Raw genomic sequence first — 21897 nt, 5'->3', positions numbered from 1 at the left:
GATGAACAGGTGCATGTAATTCTACTTTTATTCACAGTCTCATCTCATTAACTTACTCCAACAGTTAGTTTATCGTTCATTTTGATTGTCCTTTCGCTATAACGAACCCCTCGATATAACAAACAAAAGGCTTGGACCCAAACAGGTTTGTTAGAGCAAGGATGTACTGTATAACCACGGCAGTTGAAAATCGAACTAGACTTTACACACAGTCAGTGGGACAGTGCCTCAGTTTCCCACATATGCATCAAATCCAGGCTGGTAATTCAGGGGACGGTGTGTGGCCTTGTCTTTACCTGCTTTTGTTTTCATGACTGACAGGAATATGTTCTTGTTGGTTTTAAACTCACCGTCAGCAGAGATGTTAAACTTTCTACTGTAAAAATATCTATTTAGTCCATATTTTTTCTTCGACAGTCTTTTTCTTTAAGCCAATTATTTTCAATCTTTGTTTTCTTCTATTTCATTTAGCTGTTCCTTATCTATTGTTATGTGTCTACTCTTGACAGTTGCTGGTGCGCTTATATTATTATTATTATTAGGCTTCCAAGCCAAAGGCTGGGAAGCCTATTGTTATTGTTAAAGTTTTTTTTTTTTTTCTTTTCTTCCCAAAACTTTTAACTGCTGCTGCTTCCAGGCTGTGTGACTGATCAGGTTCTGACTTGACAGGTAACAAGCTGGATACATTGGCTGTCAAAGGCTGAAAAAATGATGCTGCTGTGTCCTTGCAATTGGCGTCGTGACGCATTTTTCGATAAAATCTTTCGAAATCTTCTTCTTGGGAACCGGTGAAGCAATTGATCTGAAACTTGGCATATATCATCATCATCCAAATCCGCATCAAGTTTGCGAAGTAGAAGTTGCTGTGATAAATTTTAATATCAAAATGGCTGCCACAAACTTTAACGAAACACGCCCTTAACAGCAAACTGCTGCTGTTTGAACACCATTTGACCAACAAACTCCAAACTTGGTAGTTATCCCAATAAAAAATGGGATACAAATATGTCAAAATGGTGCTGCTCTATAAAACAAGATGGCTGCCACTTATACGTTTGCATTTGAAACTTAAACCTGCGTCAGTTGACAAACAATTTACCTGACTAACTTCAAACTTCACAGCATCATCCTTGACACTGTAGCAATTCAACTGACTTTTAAAAAAATTGGTGTTGACCTGAAACCAAAATGGCTGTCTGATGCATTTTTTTTTTTAACTAAACCTGCTTCTTCCAGTAATTGCTTAAGTGTTTGGTACTGGTACTGGGGCTTGGAAGCCGTAAAACTGCCTGGCACTTCTAGTTATTATTATTATTATTTCAATTAGACTGGACTGCTGTTCTTGTGACTGCTCACTCGTAAAGTTGGTGTTGTACCAGTTATCTGTTTCATCCCCAAATATATTAAAGAAAATTAGTGGAGGTGGTGGCAGTGGTTTTGTAACTAATAACACATAAAATGGGAGTTTGTCTTTTAGAATGTAGTGGTGCCCAGTAATGCATGGTCATGTGCTGCTGTTTAACCAATCAGAGGTTGTTATTTTTCCAAGCCGTGTTATAAATTTTATATTATATATATATATAATAGATATATATATATATATATATATAGAATATATATATATATATACACACACACACACATACACACACACACACACACACAAGAATTCACAGCATGCTTTATTGCATATTGCAATTGAGATTTCCTTACCAAGCCCCACCACAGTGCATCTGCATATGTATCAAAATCCTGGATATTATTTGGGTTACCAGTGGGTGTGGGAGTTAACTCCATATCAATGTCATTTTTTTCGACCAAGTAAACAAGAAATGATGCAAGGATGAGGGACAGGAATCCAATGTACCAGGCAGTGATGAGTTCCTAGAAGTAACAGAGATTATTAATAATCAGCTAACATATGGCTGGAAAAGACTGATGATAACACTAAGCCTACTTTTTTTTTTTTAATAAAACATAGACAAAACCTTATAATTGTTTACCACAATAAATATGCACAGTAATTTCAATTGGTTTCCATATTAGACTCTGAATTTACCATAGTATACCATGGTTTGCCAGGTTTTTAATAAGCTGGGTGTTACAACATTTTACCATGCTTTCACTAGGCTTTATTATACTATTTTACTACATCTGTACACCGTTAACAGGGGTAATAGGCAGCTGAACAATAGGGATGGATCACAGGAGTGTGACTATAAAGAAAATATATTTTAAATAAACTACAAACTTTTTTTAGCACTTAATGGGAGAGTAAAACTTTAACAGCTTGTTTCACAGACCCTGCTTAGCACTAATCCTAATGTAAGGCTGTCCAATCTTAGTGCTAACCAGCCATGTGTTTTCAAGGCAACTTTCAGCATTACAGTACACAGATTTGTTTTTTTAACCTTACCTTGCTGTGTGCATAAATGGCTGAGCCTAAAAGCTTCCATGTTCCTCCCCTTCTGTCCATCCGAAGCATCCGCAATATCTGCAGAAAACGTAAACTTCTCAGGGATGTGGCCAACACGTTCCCTTCATTCTGCATAATCACAACTGGCACTGAGGCAATGAGTACAAAGATATCTGCAAATATAAAAAAATAACAATTGAATACTTCCCCATGGGCTCTATTTTGAAGTCAAAAAAGACAGGTCATAGTAAGTCACTGGACAGTCATTTAGTTTCCCTATCACATTTCGGGTAAACAGTAGTCAGAACAGAGTGACAGTGGGGCTGTCCAATTCAAAATAGGCAGCAATCCCCACAACAATAGGAGAGAGATGTCCATTATAAGTGTTGCTATGGCAATGACCAAGGTAACCTTCTGTCAACAAGGGTCTCTTGAACAACCATACTGTAACTCAGTTCAAGGATAGGTTTCTTAACCTGCCGCCTATAAACCTCAGATGAGAAAGCCAGGGCCTTTAGAATAAAGTCACCACATTGTGAATCATAGTAAAACAGTAAGTATACCATATATATATATATATATATTATATATAATATAGTATATAATATACATATATATATATATATATATATATATATATAATTATGTGACTGAAAATTTCCTAAGAAAAAACTTTTAAAATACCAAATGTTAAAGGAGTATTTTTTACCTAAAATACACAAAGGCTTCCTGGCAAATTTCAGGCGCCCCCTCCATCCTTTATATCGACAACAGCAACCAGCAGCCCAAATTCTTAAAGCAAACTCTGATCCGAATATGAAAATGGTGAAGGTTTCCTATGAAAAGACAGACGTAGACTTTTTTAATGCAGGTATCCGTAAAAACAAGAAGCAATATGTTTTCAATGCCTTTGTATATGAAGTAGTAATCCATTAGTGCATCCGTAAAAACAAGAAGCATATGTTTTCAAACCTAAACATGAATAGTAATACAAAGTGCCCTATATTTGTATATATTATATTATATATATATATATATCTATAGATATTCTTTTATTATAAAAAATTATATATATTATATATTATATATATTTTTAGTAAAACTATTCTTTGTATACTTTGGTTTGAAATAACGAAAGATACTGTCTCCACAGCAAATTTGGTAGAGATACACCAACCTAAGTCGATACAGTTGGTTTCTAGTCTCCAACTCCCCCACTGACAAACAATGCTTTTAAACTAAATACTGAACACATGGCTTATCTTCACGATCGCTGAATCACGCTTTCAGCACCACAAACCAGACAGTTCTGGGTGCTTTGACACCTTAGACAGGAACCAGTCCATCACATAAATCCAGCCGACAGGAAGAGGACTAGCAGACCAAATAAGAACAAGGCACTTCACGTGGGCTCAGGCACTGCCAAAATTAACTCAACTATCAATCATAGGGGTAGAGAGAGACCTACGAAATTGTGAGCGTGAAATTGAAATGAAGCTCCTGACACGAAATCCAAGGCTCCTATATACAGTCTTTGAACTGTGATAACCTGGATATCCAGCCTGCAACCAGCTGGGAGAGAGATACCGTTTTCGGACACTCTAATATGAGACAACTATTCTAGTATTTGCCCTGTTGTGGGTTTCCGCTGTGTGAGACGTCTAGAAGTACTTGTTTAACTTAGCCCCAATTGATCACCGGAGAAAGAGTTGGATAAACATTTGAAGTCGACATAAATTGATTAATTGATTAAGTATATTCAATTTATTGAGCTAGCAGTGCCGGAGTTTGCGATGGAATATCCCAGACATAACCGGACAAAGAGTGAACATATTGGTGGAGGAATTGCTGTTTCAAGGGAATACCTAAATAGTTAATGACTCTTGTTCTTTGCAAAGACATTTCTTTTGTACCCTGAAGTGGAGACGAAAGGCGAGGAAGGCAGACCCTGGAACCTACCCTGGAAACTGTTACTTTGTATTCACTAGAAATGTGGTCTAGACTAATTCTTTTGATTAAGGTCGGGTTCTACATGATTTGAATTCAAAACAAGGTATTCAATTATTACAATCAAACTAGTCCAAAAACAATTGTACCTTGCACACACAAACACATTATATATATATATATATATATATATATATATAGATATATATATATATATATATATATATATATATATATATATGTGTGGATATGATGTGGAAAAGGACAAATCCCTTTTTTAATGTAAATCACTGAAGCACAGTGTACACCTGTTTTGCAACACGTTGTGGACAATAAGCAGTTTAGTTCACAGATTACACAGAAAACTACAAGGAGGAAGCCTTCCGTATGTGCCTTCAAATGAAATTACTGTGTTGTATTTGTATTGTAAACCAACAATGTGTAATTTCTGTAGAAGAAAGGTTCACAGAAGGCTAAACTATGGAAGCATGTAATATACATTGATCCAGGAGTAATGTTTTAGTGCAAATGTAGTGTACAATATATTAAACATATACTAATACAATAATAATGTTAATAACAATTGTGGTAATAATTTTAACTTACCAATATAACAAGCCAGTTTGATACCTCTTCATATTCTTTGAAAGTTGTCAAGATGGCCAAGATTAAACACCCAAGCACAATCAAAAATCTGAAGAAAAATAAAACATTCAAAATACGATATAGAAATCAGTATTTGTACCAGAGATCAATTACATTTTTTGCAGTAAAATATTCATCTCTAAAATAAATCTGTTTTATTACAATGACAGATGATTTTCATGTATTTAAACTTTCCAGAACTGTTACAGAGCCCTCAAAAACACACGTATAGCTATGGCTAAAAGTTTTGCATCACCTTGGAATTATTTAATTTTGCTTCAAAAAGTTGAATGAAACCTGCTGAATAATGCTACATTAACATATTAAATTACATACCGCTTTGTAGTTTTTCTATGCTAAACAAAATGTAACATTTCGAAATCTAACACGAAAACACACATTTTCTGAAAAGACTTCACAAATCTTGACATGTGTACTCAATTAGAAGTAATTAAAATGTGACAATGAGTAGATTTAAGCTATATGAGCATGATTTTCACATAGATTTTGTAACTTCAAAACAAGCCACGGGGAAGAGCAATACTTCCTCGGAAACATGTTCAGCCATCATTGCATTTCACAAGGAAGGTTTTAGTAGTCGTCAGATAGCTTATGAAAAAGGACACGTGAAGTGCTATGCAATCCTTGTACCTAAATACAAAATATACATTTTAAACACTTGTGCTCGCAACCCATATTTATATCCTGTGTATTTTATACATAAACACCAACATTAAACACACTACATACAACAGAAAACACTTATAAACATAAAGGGGCGAGGAACTCTACCACATATGCCCCCCCTTGTGCGCAGCACACCTGGTCTCAATGGCCACCTCCCCCCTCAGTCCCAAGTCCCAGTTTATAGCCTCGGCCCAGGAATAGGGGCAGCAAGGGCCAAAGGTGGCAGCCATGGTGGGAGGTCCTCCTCCCACCCCAACAGCTATAGTGGCCAGGCCGACTGTACCCAGGCCGGCTCCTCCAGCCAAGACAATCCTGGCTGCTGCCCGGCTGTCTGTGGGGATGGTCTCCAGCAGCGAAACTGCTGCGGAGGAAGGTGGTCTCCTGACCTCTCCCCCCTTCATAGCCGGCAGCTCCATCTGGGGGGATTCCAGCCCCCAGAACTCCTGCAGCGAAATTGCTGCGGGGAAAGGTGTTCTCCTGACTTCTCCCCCCTTTTTCATAGCCAGCAGCTCCCTCTGGTGGGGCTCCGGCCACACTGACTCCTATGGCCAAGCAGAGCTGACAGCGACCCCTGGTGAAGCAGTTCCAGTGACCCCAGGCGATGCGGAGCAGCTGGCAACCCCAGGAGATGTGAAGTGGCTGGCAACCCTAGGCAATGCGGAGCGCAGGCAACCCCAGGCGATGCAGACGTGGCATCTTTGGGTGGTGCAAGGCAGGCATCCTTGGGCGGTGCGAGGCAGGCATCCTTGGGTGGAACGAGGCAGGCATCCTTGGGCGGGGCGAGTCAAGCATCCTTGGGTGGAGCGAGGCAAGCATCCTTGGACGGAACCAGTAGGATTTCATCCTCTGCTGGTGGCAGGCATCCTTGGGTGGAGCGAGGCAAGCATCCTCCCAGTAGGATTTCATCCTCTGCTGGTGGAGGTGGGAGCTGCAAGCAGTCCTCCCATGGCGGTGGAGGTGGAACCAGCAGGAATTCACCCTCTGCTGGTGGAGGACCACCCAGGAAATTCCCCTCAGCTCGGTGGAGGTGGGAGTGGTGTGTAGTCTCCTGGTGACGGGGTTGGGGAGCACAGTCCCCCCTCGTCAACACATCAGAGGGGACTGGTATGGCTCTCCCCTCACATTCAGGGGACGGGGTGCCTCTCCCTCTGGTGCTGGAGACAGCAAGATGGCTCCTCTCCCTCTGGCACTGGAGACGGCAGCGACAGGGCTTTTCCCGATAAAGTGGGAGATAGCAGGAGCTCTGACCATATATTCAGACGGTAGTGGCTACTCTCTCCACTATGTAATGGGAGGGACACTGGCGGTGTTGTGCTTTTCCCAGGCTTTCCCATCGTTCTCCATCTCTGGCCAACAGGAGGTTGATCACAGTCAGGGAGGGCCTCTTCAGCATGATTCTCAGGCGCATCCAATTCCTGCCATGCCTGGCCTGGCTGAGTGGGTGGACGGTACTTGACCTCGCACCGGACACAGGAAGCACCACCTCTTCAGCCAGGTAGTGGATTACCATCTCCACTATGTCTGGGAGGGACACTGGGCGGTGTTGCTTTTCCCAGGCTTCCCATCGTTCTCCATCTCTGGCCCACAGGAGGTTGATCACATCAGGGAGGGCCTCTTCAGCATGATTCTCAGGCGCATCCATCTCCTGCCATGCCTGGCCCTGGCTGAGTGGACGGTACTTGACCTCGCCACACAGGAAGCACCACCCTTCCTCGTCCACACAGACGAGGCAAACATCCGGCGTGGTAGAGATGCAATGGGACCTGCGCTGCTGTTGCTGCACCTCCTGCTTCTGCTGCTTTCTCCAGGCGCTTTTCCCCATTTTTTTGTTTTTTCCCAAACAAAAAAAAACACTCCTGGTCTGACGCTAGGAGGCACTGTTGTTCCGTTTCTGACACCAACTGTGAACAGGATGGCTTTGCAGGGGTGACGTCAGACCAGAAGAAGGACAAAGAACAACAAAGGTAGGGCGGTGAATCTGTGACAATACAACGTCCAGAGTTTTAATGTAAGTTAATAATAATCATAAACAAAAGGTTTTAAACAAAACACACAAAACAGGACATGGCACTTGAGGACAAAATAAAAAGGTAAACAAAAACGGACAACACTAAACAAGACAGTGGATGAACAGACAAACAAGTACCGTGTTGGCACTTCCAGCACGCTGTAGCAATTGTTATTTCAAAACCCCAAATTACTCCTCTTTCTCACAAGTTTTCCACTCACGAACACACAACCCCGAGTGGGTGAAAACATGCAGCTTTTGTGCAGCTGTACCGAGACTTGATTCCTAATCAATAATTCACTTGGAGTCTCGGTACAACTGCACGTGAATTAATAAAAGTGTAATTCCCCGTGCTCACATATTATTTTACTTGCATGTGAATTGCTGTGCAATCCTCGTGCCTAAATACAAAATATACACTTTAAACACTTGTGCTCGCAACCCATATTTATATCCCGTGTATTTTATACATAAACACCAACATTAACACACTACACACAACAGAAAACACTAATAAACATAAACGGGCGAGACACTCTGCCACATGCTGTTATTATTTCTCTATATAAAATGAGCAATTATGAATGCGATAATGCTATTTTTCTGCTTTAATAAACATTATGTTTAATTGTGAAATATCTTGAAATACCGATCTGTGGAATAAGCCATTACAGTGAAAAAATACAGCCCTAAACAAACTGTATATCAAGGGCAAACCTATACTCGTAAGTATATAGCTTAAATATTTATATAAAACTGCCCCCAACACTATTAGAATGTTAGAAGAGTCTTGCTCGTAGTCTTGGTTATAATTTTTACTTCTCATCTGTACTGTCAAATTCCTTTGTTACGACCTGTGATACCAGGTCACTCTTGCGTGTGTGACCTGTCACACTGTATACATTTCTGTAAGTGAGGGTGAAGCATACAACACATACGTAAAATATTAGATATTAGAAATTGTGAGCTCTAGGGGCAATGTTAATTAGGAGAAAATATGTTTTGACTAAACTCCAAACTGGCTTCTCGTGCACTATAGATGTGTTTCTGTGTGTGTGTGTGTGTGTGTGTGTGTGTGTGTGTGTGTGTGTGTGTGTGTGTGAGAGAGAGAGAGAGAGAGAGAGAGAGAGAGAGAGAGAGAGACTGGCGCCACAGTTAAGAAATGTCATTAGCCTCATTAGCATTTAACATTTGGGAAATAAGCATGCAAGGGGTGGCTGATGCACTTTTATTGTTGGTGGTTTTGATAAAGGGAAGAGTACTTGCCTGTGCATTATCTCTTTGTCAACATGTGGTTAGCAATGTCTAATGTCTAATTTTATTTCCCAGTCACAAAATGTAAAAAAAAAATGCTGCAATTTTTCCAGCAGATGGCATTTTATTTTTCAAGTTGATGTCACTATAATCAGACGAATGGTAAACAAACTGATTTGGTATAAGTAGAAAAATGTGTCTTGTAATTTTCATTTGGTTTACATCAACTCTACATCTTCAAGCTCTGGTTACAGGGGTGGGTAAAGTTTCATTTTGCCTACAGTAGATTTTCATTAGAGTAGGTGTTAAAACTTCATGCTGATATTGGACTCAGTTCTCGCCAAGATAAGCACCAACTCAAGAGAACGAAAGGAACAACAGCAAAAAGAAGGGAGGTCATGATTTTTGGGGACTCCATATTGAGAAACATAGCAAATTCAGTTTGCAGTTTGGACCCCCTTACTACAACTGTGTGCTGCCTTCCAGGAGCCTTTGTCACGCACATTACTGAGAACGTGGACAGGCTCATAAAACGAATAGGAGATGACCCAGTAGTAGTCGTCCACATCGGTACAAACAACATTGGAAGAGACAGACCAAAATCCCTGCAAAACAAATTCAGAGAGCTAGGAAGGAAGTTAAAAAAGTGTCAAGACAAAAACGGTGGTATTTTCTGGGATACTGCCGGCACCTTGTAAAGGAGCATACGGACAGCTGGAAATAATTCATCTAGACGCATGGCTAAAAATGTAGTGCATACAGGAAGACTTCAGCTATCTGGAACATTAGACCACATTCTACAACAAGGACTATCTTCACAGGCGGGACGGACTGCACTTAAATAAAAATATCCTCGAGCAGGTTCAAAAGCATTTAAATTAGAAAGGAAGGGGGGAGAAATCAACAAAAAAACAGAAGAGAGACCACATCAAAACAAGAGCAACAATGGTAAGACAGCCATTAAATGTATTTATCTAAATGCTAGAAGTATCAGAAACAAAATGTTAGAACTTGAAGCTTCTGCACTAACAACTAACTATGATGTGATAGGTGTTACGGAAACGTGATTGTCTGAGAGTGATGGAGACAAATATAATATTTGTGGGTATACACTGTATAGGAAAGACAGGCAGGATAGAAGAAGCAGAGGGGTAGCACTATACATAAGAAATAAAGCCCAGGTGTTAAATCTGGATGAAGAAAACAAAGCCGAATCAATATGGGTTACAATAATGGACAAATATTCAAAGGGAATAATAACAGGAGCATGCTATAAACTGCCAAATTCAGACAACAAGCAAAATAATCTGTTATACAATTACATTAGAAATGTGTGTAGCAAAGGAGAAGCCATACTATTGGGGGATTTCAACTTCCCCCATATATAAAATGGGAAAACCCAGTGGGTAGCACGAAGGATGAAATTGAAATGGTGGAAATGACAAATGACTGCTTCCTAACACAATTTGTCAAGGCACCGACTAGAGGGGAGGCATGCCTTGATTTAGTCTTTTCAAATAACGAAGACAGAATAACTAAAACAGAGGTCAGAGAACCACTGGCAAACTCAGAAAGCAACACGGTCTCATTTTAAGTGATTTTTAAAACCTAAAAAGTAATGACTAAAGCCAAGGTTTACAATTTTAGAAAGTTAAACTAAGAAGCTATGAAACAGAGACTAACAAAAGCAGATTGGAGTAAAATAGTGAAAACATCCACTGAAAGAGATCCCCAAAGAACATCCCAAAAGCAGACAGGCAATTTACAGAGCATTTAAAATAGACCAAAAATAAAGTACACAGAAAGAGTACCTGGAACTGCAAATACAAGTCAAAAAGGAAGTTAGTAATGCCAAGCGAGAGATAGAAATGAACATTGCTAAGGGGGCTACAACCAGTTCCAAAATGTTTTTCCAATATTATAACAGCAAGAGAACACTCAAACTGGAGGTTAATGTCTAAGAGATACAAATGGCAAAATCACAGACGAAGAAAGAAAAAAAATACCAAATATATTAAATTATTACTTTTCACAAGTTTTTACAAAGGATGATACAGACAACATGCCCCACATGTCAACCTGTTCCTACCCAGTTTTAAATAACTTTAGCATAACCGAGGCAGAAGTGTTAAAGGGACTAGGAGCTCTTAAAATAAACAAATCCCCTGCGCCGGATGAGATCGTCCCAATAGTACTCAAAGAAATGAAAGAAGTTATTTATAAACTGCTAACCAAGATCATGCAACAGTCTCTTGACACAGGGGTTGTACCGACAGACTGGAGAAGTGCAAACGTAATACTGATCCACAAAAGGGAAACAAAACTGAACCAGGTAACTACAGACCAATAAGCCTGACTTCTATTAAATGCAAACTTATGGAAACTATAATAAGATCCAAATTGGAAAATTACCTATATGGTAACAGCATCCAGGGAGAAAGTCAGCATGGTTTTAGGAGAGGGAGATGGTATCTAACTAACCTGCTTGATTTGTTTGAGGATGCAACATCCACAATGAATTATTGCAAAGCATATGACATGGTTCATTTAGATTTCCAGAAAGCTTTTGACAAAGTCCTGCATAAAACATTAATTCTCAAACTGAACGCAGTAGGGATTCAAGGCAATGCATGTGGATGGATAAGGGAGTGGTTAACATGTAGAAAACAGAAAATACTGATTAGAGGAGAGACCTCAAAATGAAGCGAGGTAACCAGTAGTGTACTATTAGGTCCTCTGCTATTCCTATAGTAAGCAAACTTGTTAAATTTGCAGATGACACAAAAATAGGAGGAGTGGCAAACACTGTTGCAGCAGACACATGGCAAAACAGCAAGAAAAGTTTAAGGTTGCACGCAGGAAATAAAAATGTGCATTACAAATATCATATGGAAGATACTGAAATTGAAGAAGGAATCTATGAAAAAGACCTAGGGGGTTTTGTTGACTCTTAGATGTCTTCATCTAGACAACGTGGCGAAGCTAGAAAAAAGGCCAACAAGATACTTGTGAAAAGTGTTGAATTTAAATCAAGGGAAGTAATGTTAAAACTATACAATGCATTAGTAAGACCTCATCTAGAATATTGTGTTCAGTTCTGGTCACCTTGCTACAAAAAGGATATTGCTGCTCTAGGAAGAGTGCAAAGAAGAGCGACCAGAATTTAAAAGGCATGTCATATCCAGACAGTCTAAAAGAATTGAATCTATTCAGTCTTGAACAAAGAGGACTATGTGGTGACTTGATTCAAGCGCTCAAAATTTTATAAGGTAGCAGTCATAAAAAAGTAAGACAACAAGGGACTTTTTCGACCTCAAAAAAGAAACAAGGACCATGGATCACAAATGCATATTCGACAAAGGGGCATTCAGAACAGAAAATAGGAGGCACTTTTTTTAACACAGAGATTTGTGAGTGTCTAGAACCCACTCCCCAGTAATGTTGTTGAAGCTGACACCCTGGGATCATTCAAGAAGATGCTTGATGAGTCTCTGGGATCAATAAGCTACTAACAACCAAACGAGCAAGATGGGCCAAATGGCCTCCACTCATTTGTCAACTTTCTTATGTTCTTATATACTTTTTCAACATCAAAAGTCCATACTTTTTCTAGACTTCCATTAATTTCTACTGGTTTTCGATAGTTATCCACATTGGCAGGCAGCCACAGAGCGTTATATCTTTTTGATCCAGACCAGAAGGTCTCTCCTTGTTCTCCTGGTTTTCTAAAAGTATTTGTCAGAATCTAGAGGTGCACATCTAGCAAGAGGCAATGCAGGTATGCAAAAGAGAAGTTAGATACAAACTAAGAAATGTCCAATATTTGAGAACTACATTGCATTATTTATAAAAAGAATATACAAAGTTGTATACTGCAAGTATACAGAACTTACGCCAAAATAGGACAGAATAATGGTACCAATAGTATACTAAAACCAGACAATTTTGTCACAAGTATACTTAAGTATACTATATGCAGTATGTTACTTTTTTGTAAGGGATGATATTGGATTCTGATCCAAACTTCTTTATACCCTCTGTTAAGTGTTGAACACTATGGGTGGTGAAAAATAACAAAAATGAAATAAGGAATGTGCACACATTATATATTAAAATGTGCAAGTGTCATATATTAAACATTTAAGTCAAATACTAAATTCAGTACACCCAGTAAATCAATAAAAGTTTCAGTTTAGTTTCAATTGCAAATGTTACAGTAAACCCAGTAAAATCTTTAGAACCAAATGAATAAATTTTTTTCTTACAACTAAAAAAGGACGGCCAACGTATCTGGACATGTAGGATGTACTAATATATATATATATATATATATATATATATATTATATATATATATATATATATATATAAGACACACACACACACACACACACACACACACACTCGAAATAGGGAGGATGTAAATATATCTACACTCGGCTGATGGTTTGGACCCCAGCCTGTTGCTGCACTCGGTACTGTAAGTTACAAGCAAGCACCGTACATTTAAAATAAAATTACCAGTACATTTTATTAATCACATTAAAGGAATGAAAAAAACGAAGTCAACATGCTACGTGCTAAATCTGGGTCAGTGAACTGCCGTATTCGATCCCCCCCCCCCCCCCCCCCGGGTCGGGAAATAACGTTAACGATTTAATAAAGGTAACAACAAGATAATAAAATATGAATCATGGTGAGCAGACTTTAGTAGCTTGTAATTCCAGTCTGTAACTTCGTTTAAAAAATCATAGCCTTCAATATAAAAGTGTATACTTTGGATGTCGTAGTGTCCGTTCTACTCTTGGTTTCAATGAGCAGATACCGTCACGTGACATATACCAGCGCGCTAGCTAGATGGGATTGCTTGAGTTGTCAGGGGTGTTACACGGGGTAATCTTCGCAGGATTTAGTCAGAAGCAAATGTGTACGTGTACATCACCCCGGAAATCACTCAAGCATTACCAATGAAATGCGTTCATCCCTCTAAACGTGTTTTACCGGGATGATCTGTGAGCAGAATCCCGATGGGAAACCGCTGTTTGATTAAAGTATAGAACGTTATCTTGTTAAAGAGTAAAAACAATCGGCAAGCAGCCAAAAAAAAAAACACACTGTCTGACAGATTTTTTTGGTTGTCCCGAAACGTCGGGCTAGAGATTTTGTGAGCCCTGGTAACCATTCATTTTCTAGCTTCAACCCACAATTAGGTACTTTTATGTTTTGCAGACTTGAGAATTGTATTAAAAAAAAAAAAAAAAAAAAAAAAAGCTTTTATGTTTCTTTTATATTCAATGTGATTGACGTGGCACTTTATTAATTTTGATTGATATATATGATTGATGTATCTACTATAGATACTAATGACAGCAAAACAGATACAAAAGAAAAACAAGGGAACCGCATATCTTTTCAAGAAAGCTGGGAGACATTGTATAAATGGACTTTATATTTGTAAACGCTGCAATAACAGTTCTGCTTGTGAAGCATCCATACTATAATTTGACAAAACCTTACTCCCTTTGTGTGTGTGTGTGTGTGTGTGTGTGTGTGTGTGTGTGTGTGTATATATATATATATATATATATATATATATATATATATATATATATATATATATATATATATATACATATATATACACTACCAGTCAAAAGTTTTAGAACACCCCTATTTTTCCAGTTTTTATTGAAATTTAAGCAGTTCAAGTCCAGTGAATAACCTGAAATGGTACAAAGGTAAGCGGTAAACTGCCAGAGGTTAAAAAAAAAGTTTAGGTTACCAAAAACTGAAAAATAATGTACATTTCAGAGTTATACAAAAAGGCCTTTTTCAGGGAACAAGTAATGGGTTAACAACTTACAGCTGTTCTGCAGCAATGGAAGTAAATTAAGCCTTGAAAGTTGATGCTAACAATTCCTACAGGTGTCCCAACTTTTGTTGATTACTTACAAACCCTCTGTCTGTATAAAAGCAGTGTTGGAACAGACTGTGTTACTACACCCTCTTAAGCATTATTTGGACAGTATTGTACTGCAGGAAGTAGTATATTGCTATCATAATGGCGAGAAAAAGGCAATTAACAAAGGAAGACAGACAGACCATTATAACCCTTAAAAGTGTAGGTCTTTCCTTTAGAGAAATTGCAAAGAAAGCCAAGGTGTCAGTGAGTACAGTTTCCTACACCATCAAAAGGCACTTGGAAACTGGAGGAAACTCTGACAGGAAGAGGTCTGGCAGACCCAAAGCCACAACAGAATCAGAAGACAAGTTTCTGAGAGTCAACAGCTTGCGTGATAGGCGGCTCACAGGACAACAGCTTCAAGCACAGCTTAACACTGGTCGAAGTAAGCAAGTTTCAGTTTCAACTGTGAAGAGAAGACTTCGAGCTGCAGGTTTGACAGGTCAAGTGGCAGTAAGAAAGCCATTGCTAAGATGGCACAATAAGAAAAAGAGGCTTGCCTGGGCCATCACGCACCGCCAGTGGACTACTGAAGACTGGAAGAAGGTCTTATGGACCGATGAATCAAAATTTGAAACCTTCGGTTCATCATGCAGGGTTTTTGTACCCCATCAAGTAGGCGAAAGGATGGTTCCTTGGTGTGTGACACTAACTGTCAAACATGGAGGAGGAAGCGTGATGGTCTGGGGCTCTTTGGCTGGATCCAGAGTCGACGACTTGCACAGAGTGAGTGGCACCCTGAACCAAAACGGCTACCACAGCATTTTGCAGTGCCATGCAATACCCTCTGGTATGCATCTAGTTGGTCAGGGGTTCATCCTACAGCAAGACAATGACCCAAAACATACCTCCAGGCTATGTCAGAACTATCTTAGAAGAACAAGACCATAGGCTTCAAATCATGGAATGGCCAGCACAGTCTCCAGACTTAAACCCTATTGAGCTGGTTTAGGATGAACTGGACAGAAGGGTGAAAGCAAAGCAACCTACAAGTGCAACACATTTGTGGGAACTTCTGCAAGAGTGTTGGGAAGAACTTTCCGAACAATATTTGATTTCCATTGTAGAAAGAATGCCACGAGTGTGTTCGGCTGTTATATCTGCAAAAGGCTACTTTGATGAGTCAAAAATTTAGATTAAATTTTGTTAAACAAAACAATTCCATGATTTCTTTTTTATCTCCAATTGTTTATTTGTTCTATGCTTTAATTTCAGAGTACATTGAGACATTAAACTACGTAAATTTCAATAAAAACTGGAAAAATTGAGGTGTTCTAAAACTTTGAACGGTAGTGTATATATACTGAACCTTGCACCCACGGTTAGTAGGAAAACCACATTTTTGGCGTTTTAAGAATAATAGGCAGGAAATCAGTTGTAGTTGAAGTAGAACAAAAAATAATTAGAACAAAATTAATTATGATTTCCATTACGTGAAAGTAGATGTTGAACTTCATGCTGATTTGAACCGGCTCTCGCCAAGATAAGCACCAACTAAAACGTAGCTTTGCAGTAAACTAATGTGATCCATCTACATCTCCATCCATTTGCGTTGTTTTCCATCTGATGATGTAGATATCCTTCTGTCTGGTGTTGATTTCTGAAGTGTAATGCTGGCTCCAGGGATCAGCTCATTTTGCCTCCCCAGCGCATCAGCACACACAATGGCTGTGATGCTGGCTCCGGGGATCAACCCAGTGCAGTCTCCCCAGCACATCAGCATGACAACCGTCTGGATTGAGCTAAGTAGGGAACATCTCTGGGGTCTTCAAGTGGGCACCTTCCATCCTCGGTGTTTCGTTGTATAGCCCACGACACCTCAAGAGGGCTCAACAGTGATTCTGGCATCCCAGCATCACCCCCCTCCATCCCCCACTCAGCTCAGCCCAGCTTACTTACCTGTACATCAGCGTTGCTTTCTTTCTATTGTGCTTGAGATCCCCATCCAGAATCTTTCCGTCTGAACCACAGCCAGTTGTTACTCCTTCAATGCTGCTTCAGATATGTTCTTCACTGTGTGACGCAACTCTTGGCCACTGAACCCAACGTCTCTGAGAAACCGGGTTGTAAAGTGTGCCACAAATCCTCGACAACCCACCTCCACTGGGTAAACTTGGACTCTCCATCCTCGCTGTTCCACTTCAGCAGCTAGTTGAGCATATCGAAGTTTCTTCCTCTCATACGCCTTATCCACAGCATCTTCTCATGGCACTGTTAACCCTACCAGATGAACAAGGCTTGCTGATCCAGAACACAAGACAATGTCTGGTCAAAGGTTAGTGGTCTCAAGTGGAAAAATAAGCTGTTGACCAACATCTGCCAGCATCTTCCAGTTTCTAGCAGGTTCCAGTTGAACTGGGCAAGGCTTGATTTTAATACCTTTTCTTGGTGTTTGCTCTCCTGGATGGAGGAATATTGTCTTTTGTGTGTAAAGCTTTGATGGAACTGGTAGCAACTTATTGGTCAGGTTACGCTTGTCTTCCAGTGCTAAGGCCAAACATTGATGCACCTGGTCATGGCGCCAAGTAAACCGTCCTTGGCTAAGACCTACCTTACATCCTGTCAAAATGTGCCCTAATGTTGCAGGTAATGAATACAAAGGACATGAGGGATCCTCACCCACCCAGAGGTTTAGGTTCTGTGGTGATGGGAGAACATCATATGCTGATCTGATGAGGAAACTGACCCTGCTCTGTTCCATTTTCCATTGTTTTGCCAGCCATCTTGCGTTGTTCCACACTCTCCCATCTCAACCATTCTCCCTTCTTGGCCTGGGAAATGGCCTTTACACACCTGATCCTCTCCTCCTGCTTTTGCACCTCATTGACTACCAGCTTCCTCCGTTAAGCCGGGATTGCCTTGGGCCATATAGGAGGAGCTGAACTGAGACCAAAACGCCTTTTCCATGCTGAACTTGCCCCATAATATCTCCAATTCGAAGGTCAGCCTTAGCATCTTCCACAACTATCTTTGCTGTCCATTTTCTTCCAGTTTTCAACACAGGTGCTGCCTCCCTTACGCATTTGTCATGTGAATCTACTAATGTCATTTCCAGTCGGACTTTGGCACACTTACTCCTCGGTTAGAGCAGAGATTGGTAGCTGCAGTATTCCTTTACCATAAAACTAATGCAAATTCACAGTCCCGGATCACAACACAAATGTTTATAAAGAAAAGTAAACCCAGCCCACTCATCGGGACCCTAGAGTCAACTGCTTCTGGTCCAGTGTAACAGTTTGGGCGGGGCCAATTCTGGCCCAAACTAAAACATAACAACATCCACAGGTGTGAGTTATCTTTCAATGGCCTTCCTTGCACTTTGGAAAAACAGTTGTAATTCCCACATTCGTCACCAGGAGTCCCTTCAGGTATGTTTCCTGCTTCAGTCTTGACTCATTTTTCATGAACAGGGAGTTAGGTACATACAGCTGACCCCTACAGGTGATTATCAGTATTGCAGGAGTTTTATTGTACAGCTTTTGAAGATGGGATCAAGTCTTTCCAGGTTCCTCAGTTGACATTGTTTCAACTCAAACTCAGTTGTCTTTGACAACAATAAAACAAGGTTCTATAAACTAATTCTCTGTTGTCTTTTGTTGAACACAGTCTATTCCTTATGGCTACCTCGCCATTGTATTAAAAGAGCCACCTGCTAATTGGTGCAAGTTTGCTGCACTTCATCAAGTTCATAAAACACTCCCATTTTAATAACTCGGGCACAGACCTTCCATTATTGTTTTTGTAAGTGATCCCATTTGTAATCCGATTTGTACTTCCACACTTAGAACAGAACATTAGCCACTTGCTACTTTTATAAACAGCATGTTTTTCATCAGCACATAGGGAACCCATGTAGGAATAAACACTGTGTTTGTTCATCTTGTTCACTCTCGTGGACAGACCAGGGGTTATGCATGGGTCTAAATATGTTTTGATCTTAACAGCTCGTTTTTGTGAGATAGATGAAAAGGTACACTACCTTATTTTCGTTTATATAGGTGTTCCTGTTGTTCTGCATGCACCGCTGGTAGTCCATAACTGTTCTGTACCTTACACTTCATGCAGTATATTACACTTTTCTCTACTAAATGTCATTTGCCATGTGTCAGTGTTTGCCAGTTCTCCTATTTTTGTGTCGTCTGCAAATTTAACAAGTTTGCTTACTATACCAGAATCTAAGTCATTAATGTAGATTAGGAATAGTAGAGGACCTAATATTGATCCCTGTGGTACTCCACTGGTTACCTCGCTCCATTTTGAGATTTCTCCTCTAATCAGTACTTTCTGTTTTCTAAATGTTAACCACTCCCGAATCCATGTACATGCATTTCCTTGAATCCTTACTGTGTTCAGTTTGATAATTAATCTTTTATGTGGGACTTTGTCAAAAGCTTTCAGGAAATCCATTATCGATGTTGCATCCTCAAAAAAATCAAGCAGGTTAGTTAGACATGATCTCCCTTTCCTAAAACCATGTTGACTGTCTCCCAGAATACTGTTGCCATATAGGTAATTTTCCATAAATTTGCATATAATAGAAGTCAGGCTTATCGGTCTGTAGTTACCTGGTTTGGTTTTGTTTCTCTCTTTGTGGATCGGTATTACGTTTATAATTTTCCAGTCTGTCGGTGCAACCCTTGTGTCTAGAGACTGTTGCATGATCTTGGTTAGCGGTTTGTAAATAACTTCTTTCATTTCTTTGAGTACTATTGGGAGGATCTTATCCGACCCAGGGGAATTGTTTATTTTAAGAGCTCCTGGTCCCTGTAACACTTCTGCCTCTGTTATGCTAAAGTTATTTAAAACTGGATATGAACAGGTCAATATGTAGGGCATGTTGTCCTTATCCTCCTTTGTAAAAACTTGTGAAAAGTAATCGTTTAATAGATTTGCTATTTTTTTTTTCTTTGTCTATGATTTTGTCATTTGTCTCTCTTAGACATCTAACCTCCTCTTTGAATGTTCTCTTGCTGTTGTAATATTGGAAAAACATTTTGGAATTGGTTTTATCCCCCTTAGTAATGTTCACTTCTATCTGTCTCTTAGCATCCTTTTTGACTTGTGTTTGCAGTTCCGTGTACTCTTTCTGTAAACTTTGTTTTTGGTCCCTTTTAAACTATTTGTAAAGTGCCTTTTTTCACAGTTTATCAGAGATCAGAGATTCAATTCTATGGTTTATACAAAACAGGAAACCAGATATTTTCAAACAGGAAAAACCAAGGCCAAAAAACATAGAAACTAGACATTTGAGGAGTGAAAGTCGGTCTTATGGACTGATGAGTCAAAATTTGAAATATCTGGGTCCAACCGCCGAGTACTTGTAAGACGCAGAGAGGGTGAGCGCATGAGTTCTGCATGTGTGGTTACCAATGTCAAGCATGGAGGAAACAGTGTCATGGTCTGGGGTTGCTTTGCTGGTGACAGAGTTGGTGATCTTTGCCAAGTCCATGGCAAGTTCAACCAGCATGGCTATCATAGCGTACTTCAGAGGCATGCCATTCTATCAGGATTACGGCTAGTTGGGCAATCCTTCATTCTTCAGCAAGATAATGACCCGAAACACACCTCAAAGTTGTGCAAGAACTATCTGTCGAAGAAGAAAAGTGAAGGACATCTCAATCTAATGACTTGGCCTGCCTAGTCTCCAGACCTCAATCCCACAGAACTTGTATGGGATGAACTGGACAGAAGAGTCAAAGCAAAGCTACCAACAAGTGCCCTACATCTCTGGGAATTGCTGCAGAAGAGCTGGGAAGACATGACGGGTGATTTTCTGCTGAAACTTGTTAACCGAATGCCTCATGTTTGTGAGGTTGTTATTAAGGCAAAGGGTGGCTATTATGAGGAATCCAAGATTTAGAGACAATTTTCAATTTTCTTGAACATAGCTTTGATACTCTTTATGTTTTGTTTTGTATATTGTAACATGTATACTATGTAAAACATTGTCAATTATGAAAAAAAAACTATTTTCCAGCAAGTATACTATAAACTATATACTGGTACTATATATATATATATATATATATATATATATATATATATATATATATATATATATATATATATATATATATAGACACACACACACGCACTGTAATACTTCAATATGGCGCTGAAGCGATTATTTTAAATTGATCAAAATGACTGCAGAGCTTAAAAGAGGGCAACGATTATACGACAGTGGTCTTTACTAATAATACTATGCTTTACAAAGGCTGCAATATTTTATTACAAGGCATTTTAGAAGCAGCGCCGTGAGAGGCTCCAATCTGCAGCACTATACTCGTGTGTGTTTTTCGGGCTTGAATACAGTACATTTGCTGACAGTTAATGACAGCCTATTAGTTGGGAGTTGGAAGGTCAGGGATTACTGTACCAGCGAATCAGGAGTGCGTATTGCAACGGGGCGGGACAAGAAGACAAGAGAGAATGGTAGTTGAGTGTGATGCCATTGTTTTTCTTGATGAAAAACATTACCTCCTGAATATCGGTTTGATTTCTGTTAAAACTAAAATATTTCCTTGTGGCAATGTTGCCCTGCCCCTGTGTGTATCTCGGTGTTGTATGTTACATGTAGTGTGTTAATGTTGGTGTAAAGTCATTGGTACATGGCATATAAATGGGTCTGTGGAACACGAGTTGTTTAAAATGTATATTTGTATTTAGGCACGAGGATTGCACAGCACTTCAAGTGCAGGTAAAATGTAATAATATGCGAGCACGGGGAATTGCACTGATTGCAATGATTGATTAGCAATCAAGTCTCGGTGCAGTTGTATAAAAGCAGCATGTTTTCATTCACTCAGGATTGTGTGTTCGGTGAGTGGAGAATGGGATTGGAGATGGAGGTTATAATAATCAAAGTAAATAATAACAGCTCACCGTGTTTGTCTATGTAGTTCGTTTTTGTTTGTCTTTTTGTTTTGGCTGCCGGTGTCGTGTCCTGTGGTTTGTTTGTCTTTACAACCTTTTATTT

General features: G+C 39.5%; 1 protein-coding gene across 1 annotated transcript in view; it reads right to left on the bottom strand.

Annotated features, from left to right (window-relative positions):
* The window catches only part of LOC121314605 (potassium voltage-gated channel subfamily KQT member 3-like), a 107218-nt gene that overhangs the window by 43017 nt on the left and 42304 nt on the right, over positions 1-21897 (bottom strand). Inside the window, exons 2-5 of the mRNA XM_041248040.1 lie at positions 4970-5057; positions 3126-3252; positions 2417-2589; positions 1714-1884 (exon numbers count right to left, since the gene is read on the bottom strand). Coding sequence (XP_041103974.1) covers positions 1714-1884; positions 2417-2589; positions 3126-3252; positions 4970-5057 — 559 coding nt within the window. The remainder of the gene's footprint in view (positions 1-1713; positions 1885-2416; positions 2590-3125; positions 3253-4969; positions 5058-21897) is intronic.

Source organism: Polyodon spathula, chromosome 4, assembly GCF_017654505.1.
Source record: "Polyodon spathula isolate WHYD16114869_AA chromosome 4, ASM1765450v1, whole genome shotgun sequence".
In the NCBI taxonomy this organism is placed as follows: Eukaryota; Metazoa; Chordata; class Actinopteri; order Acipenseriformes; family Polyodontidae; genus Polyodon; species Polyodon spathula.
Note: the sequence above shows the minus strand (reverse complement) of the source record. Positions and strands in the feature narration are given on the sequence as shown.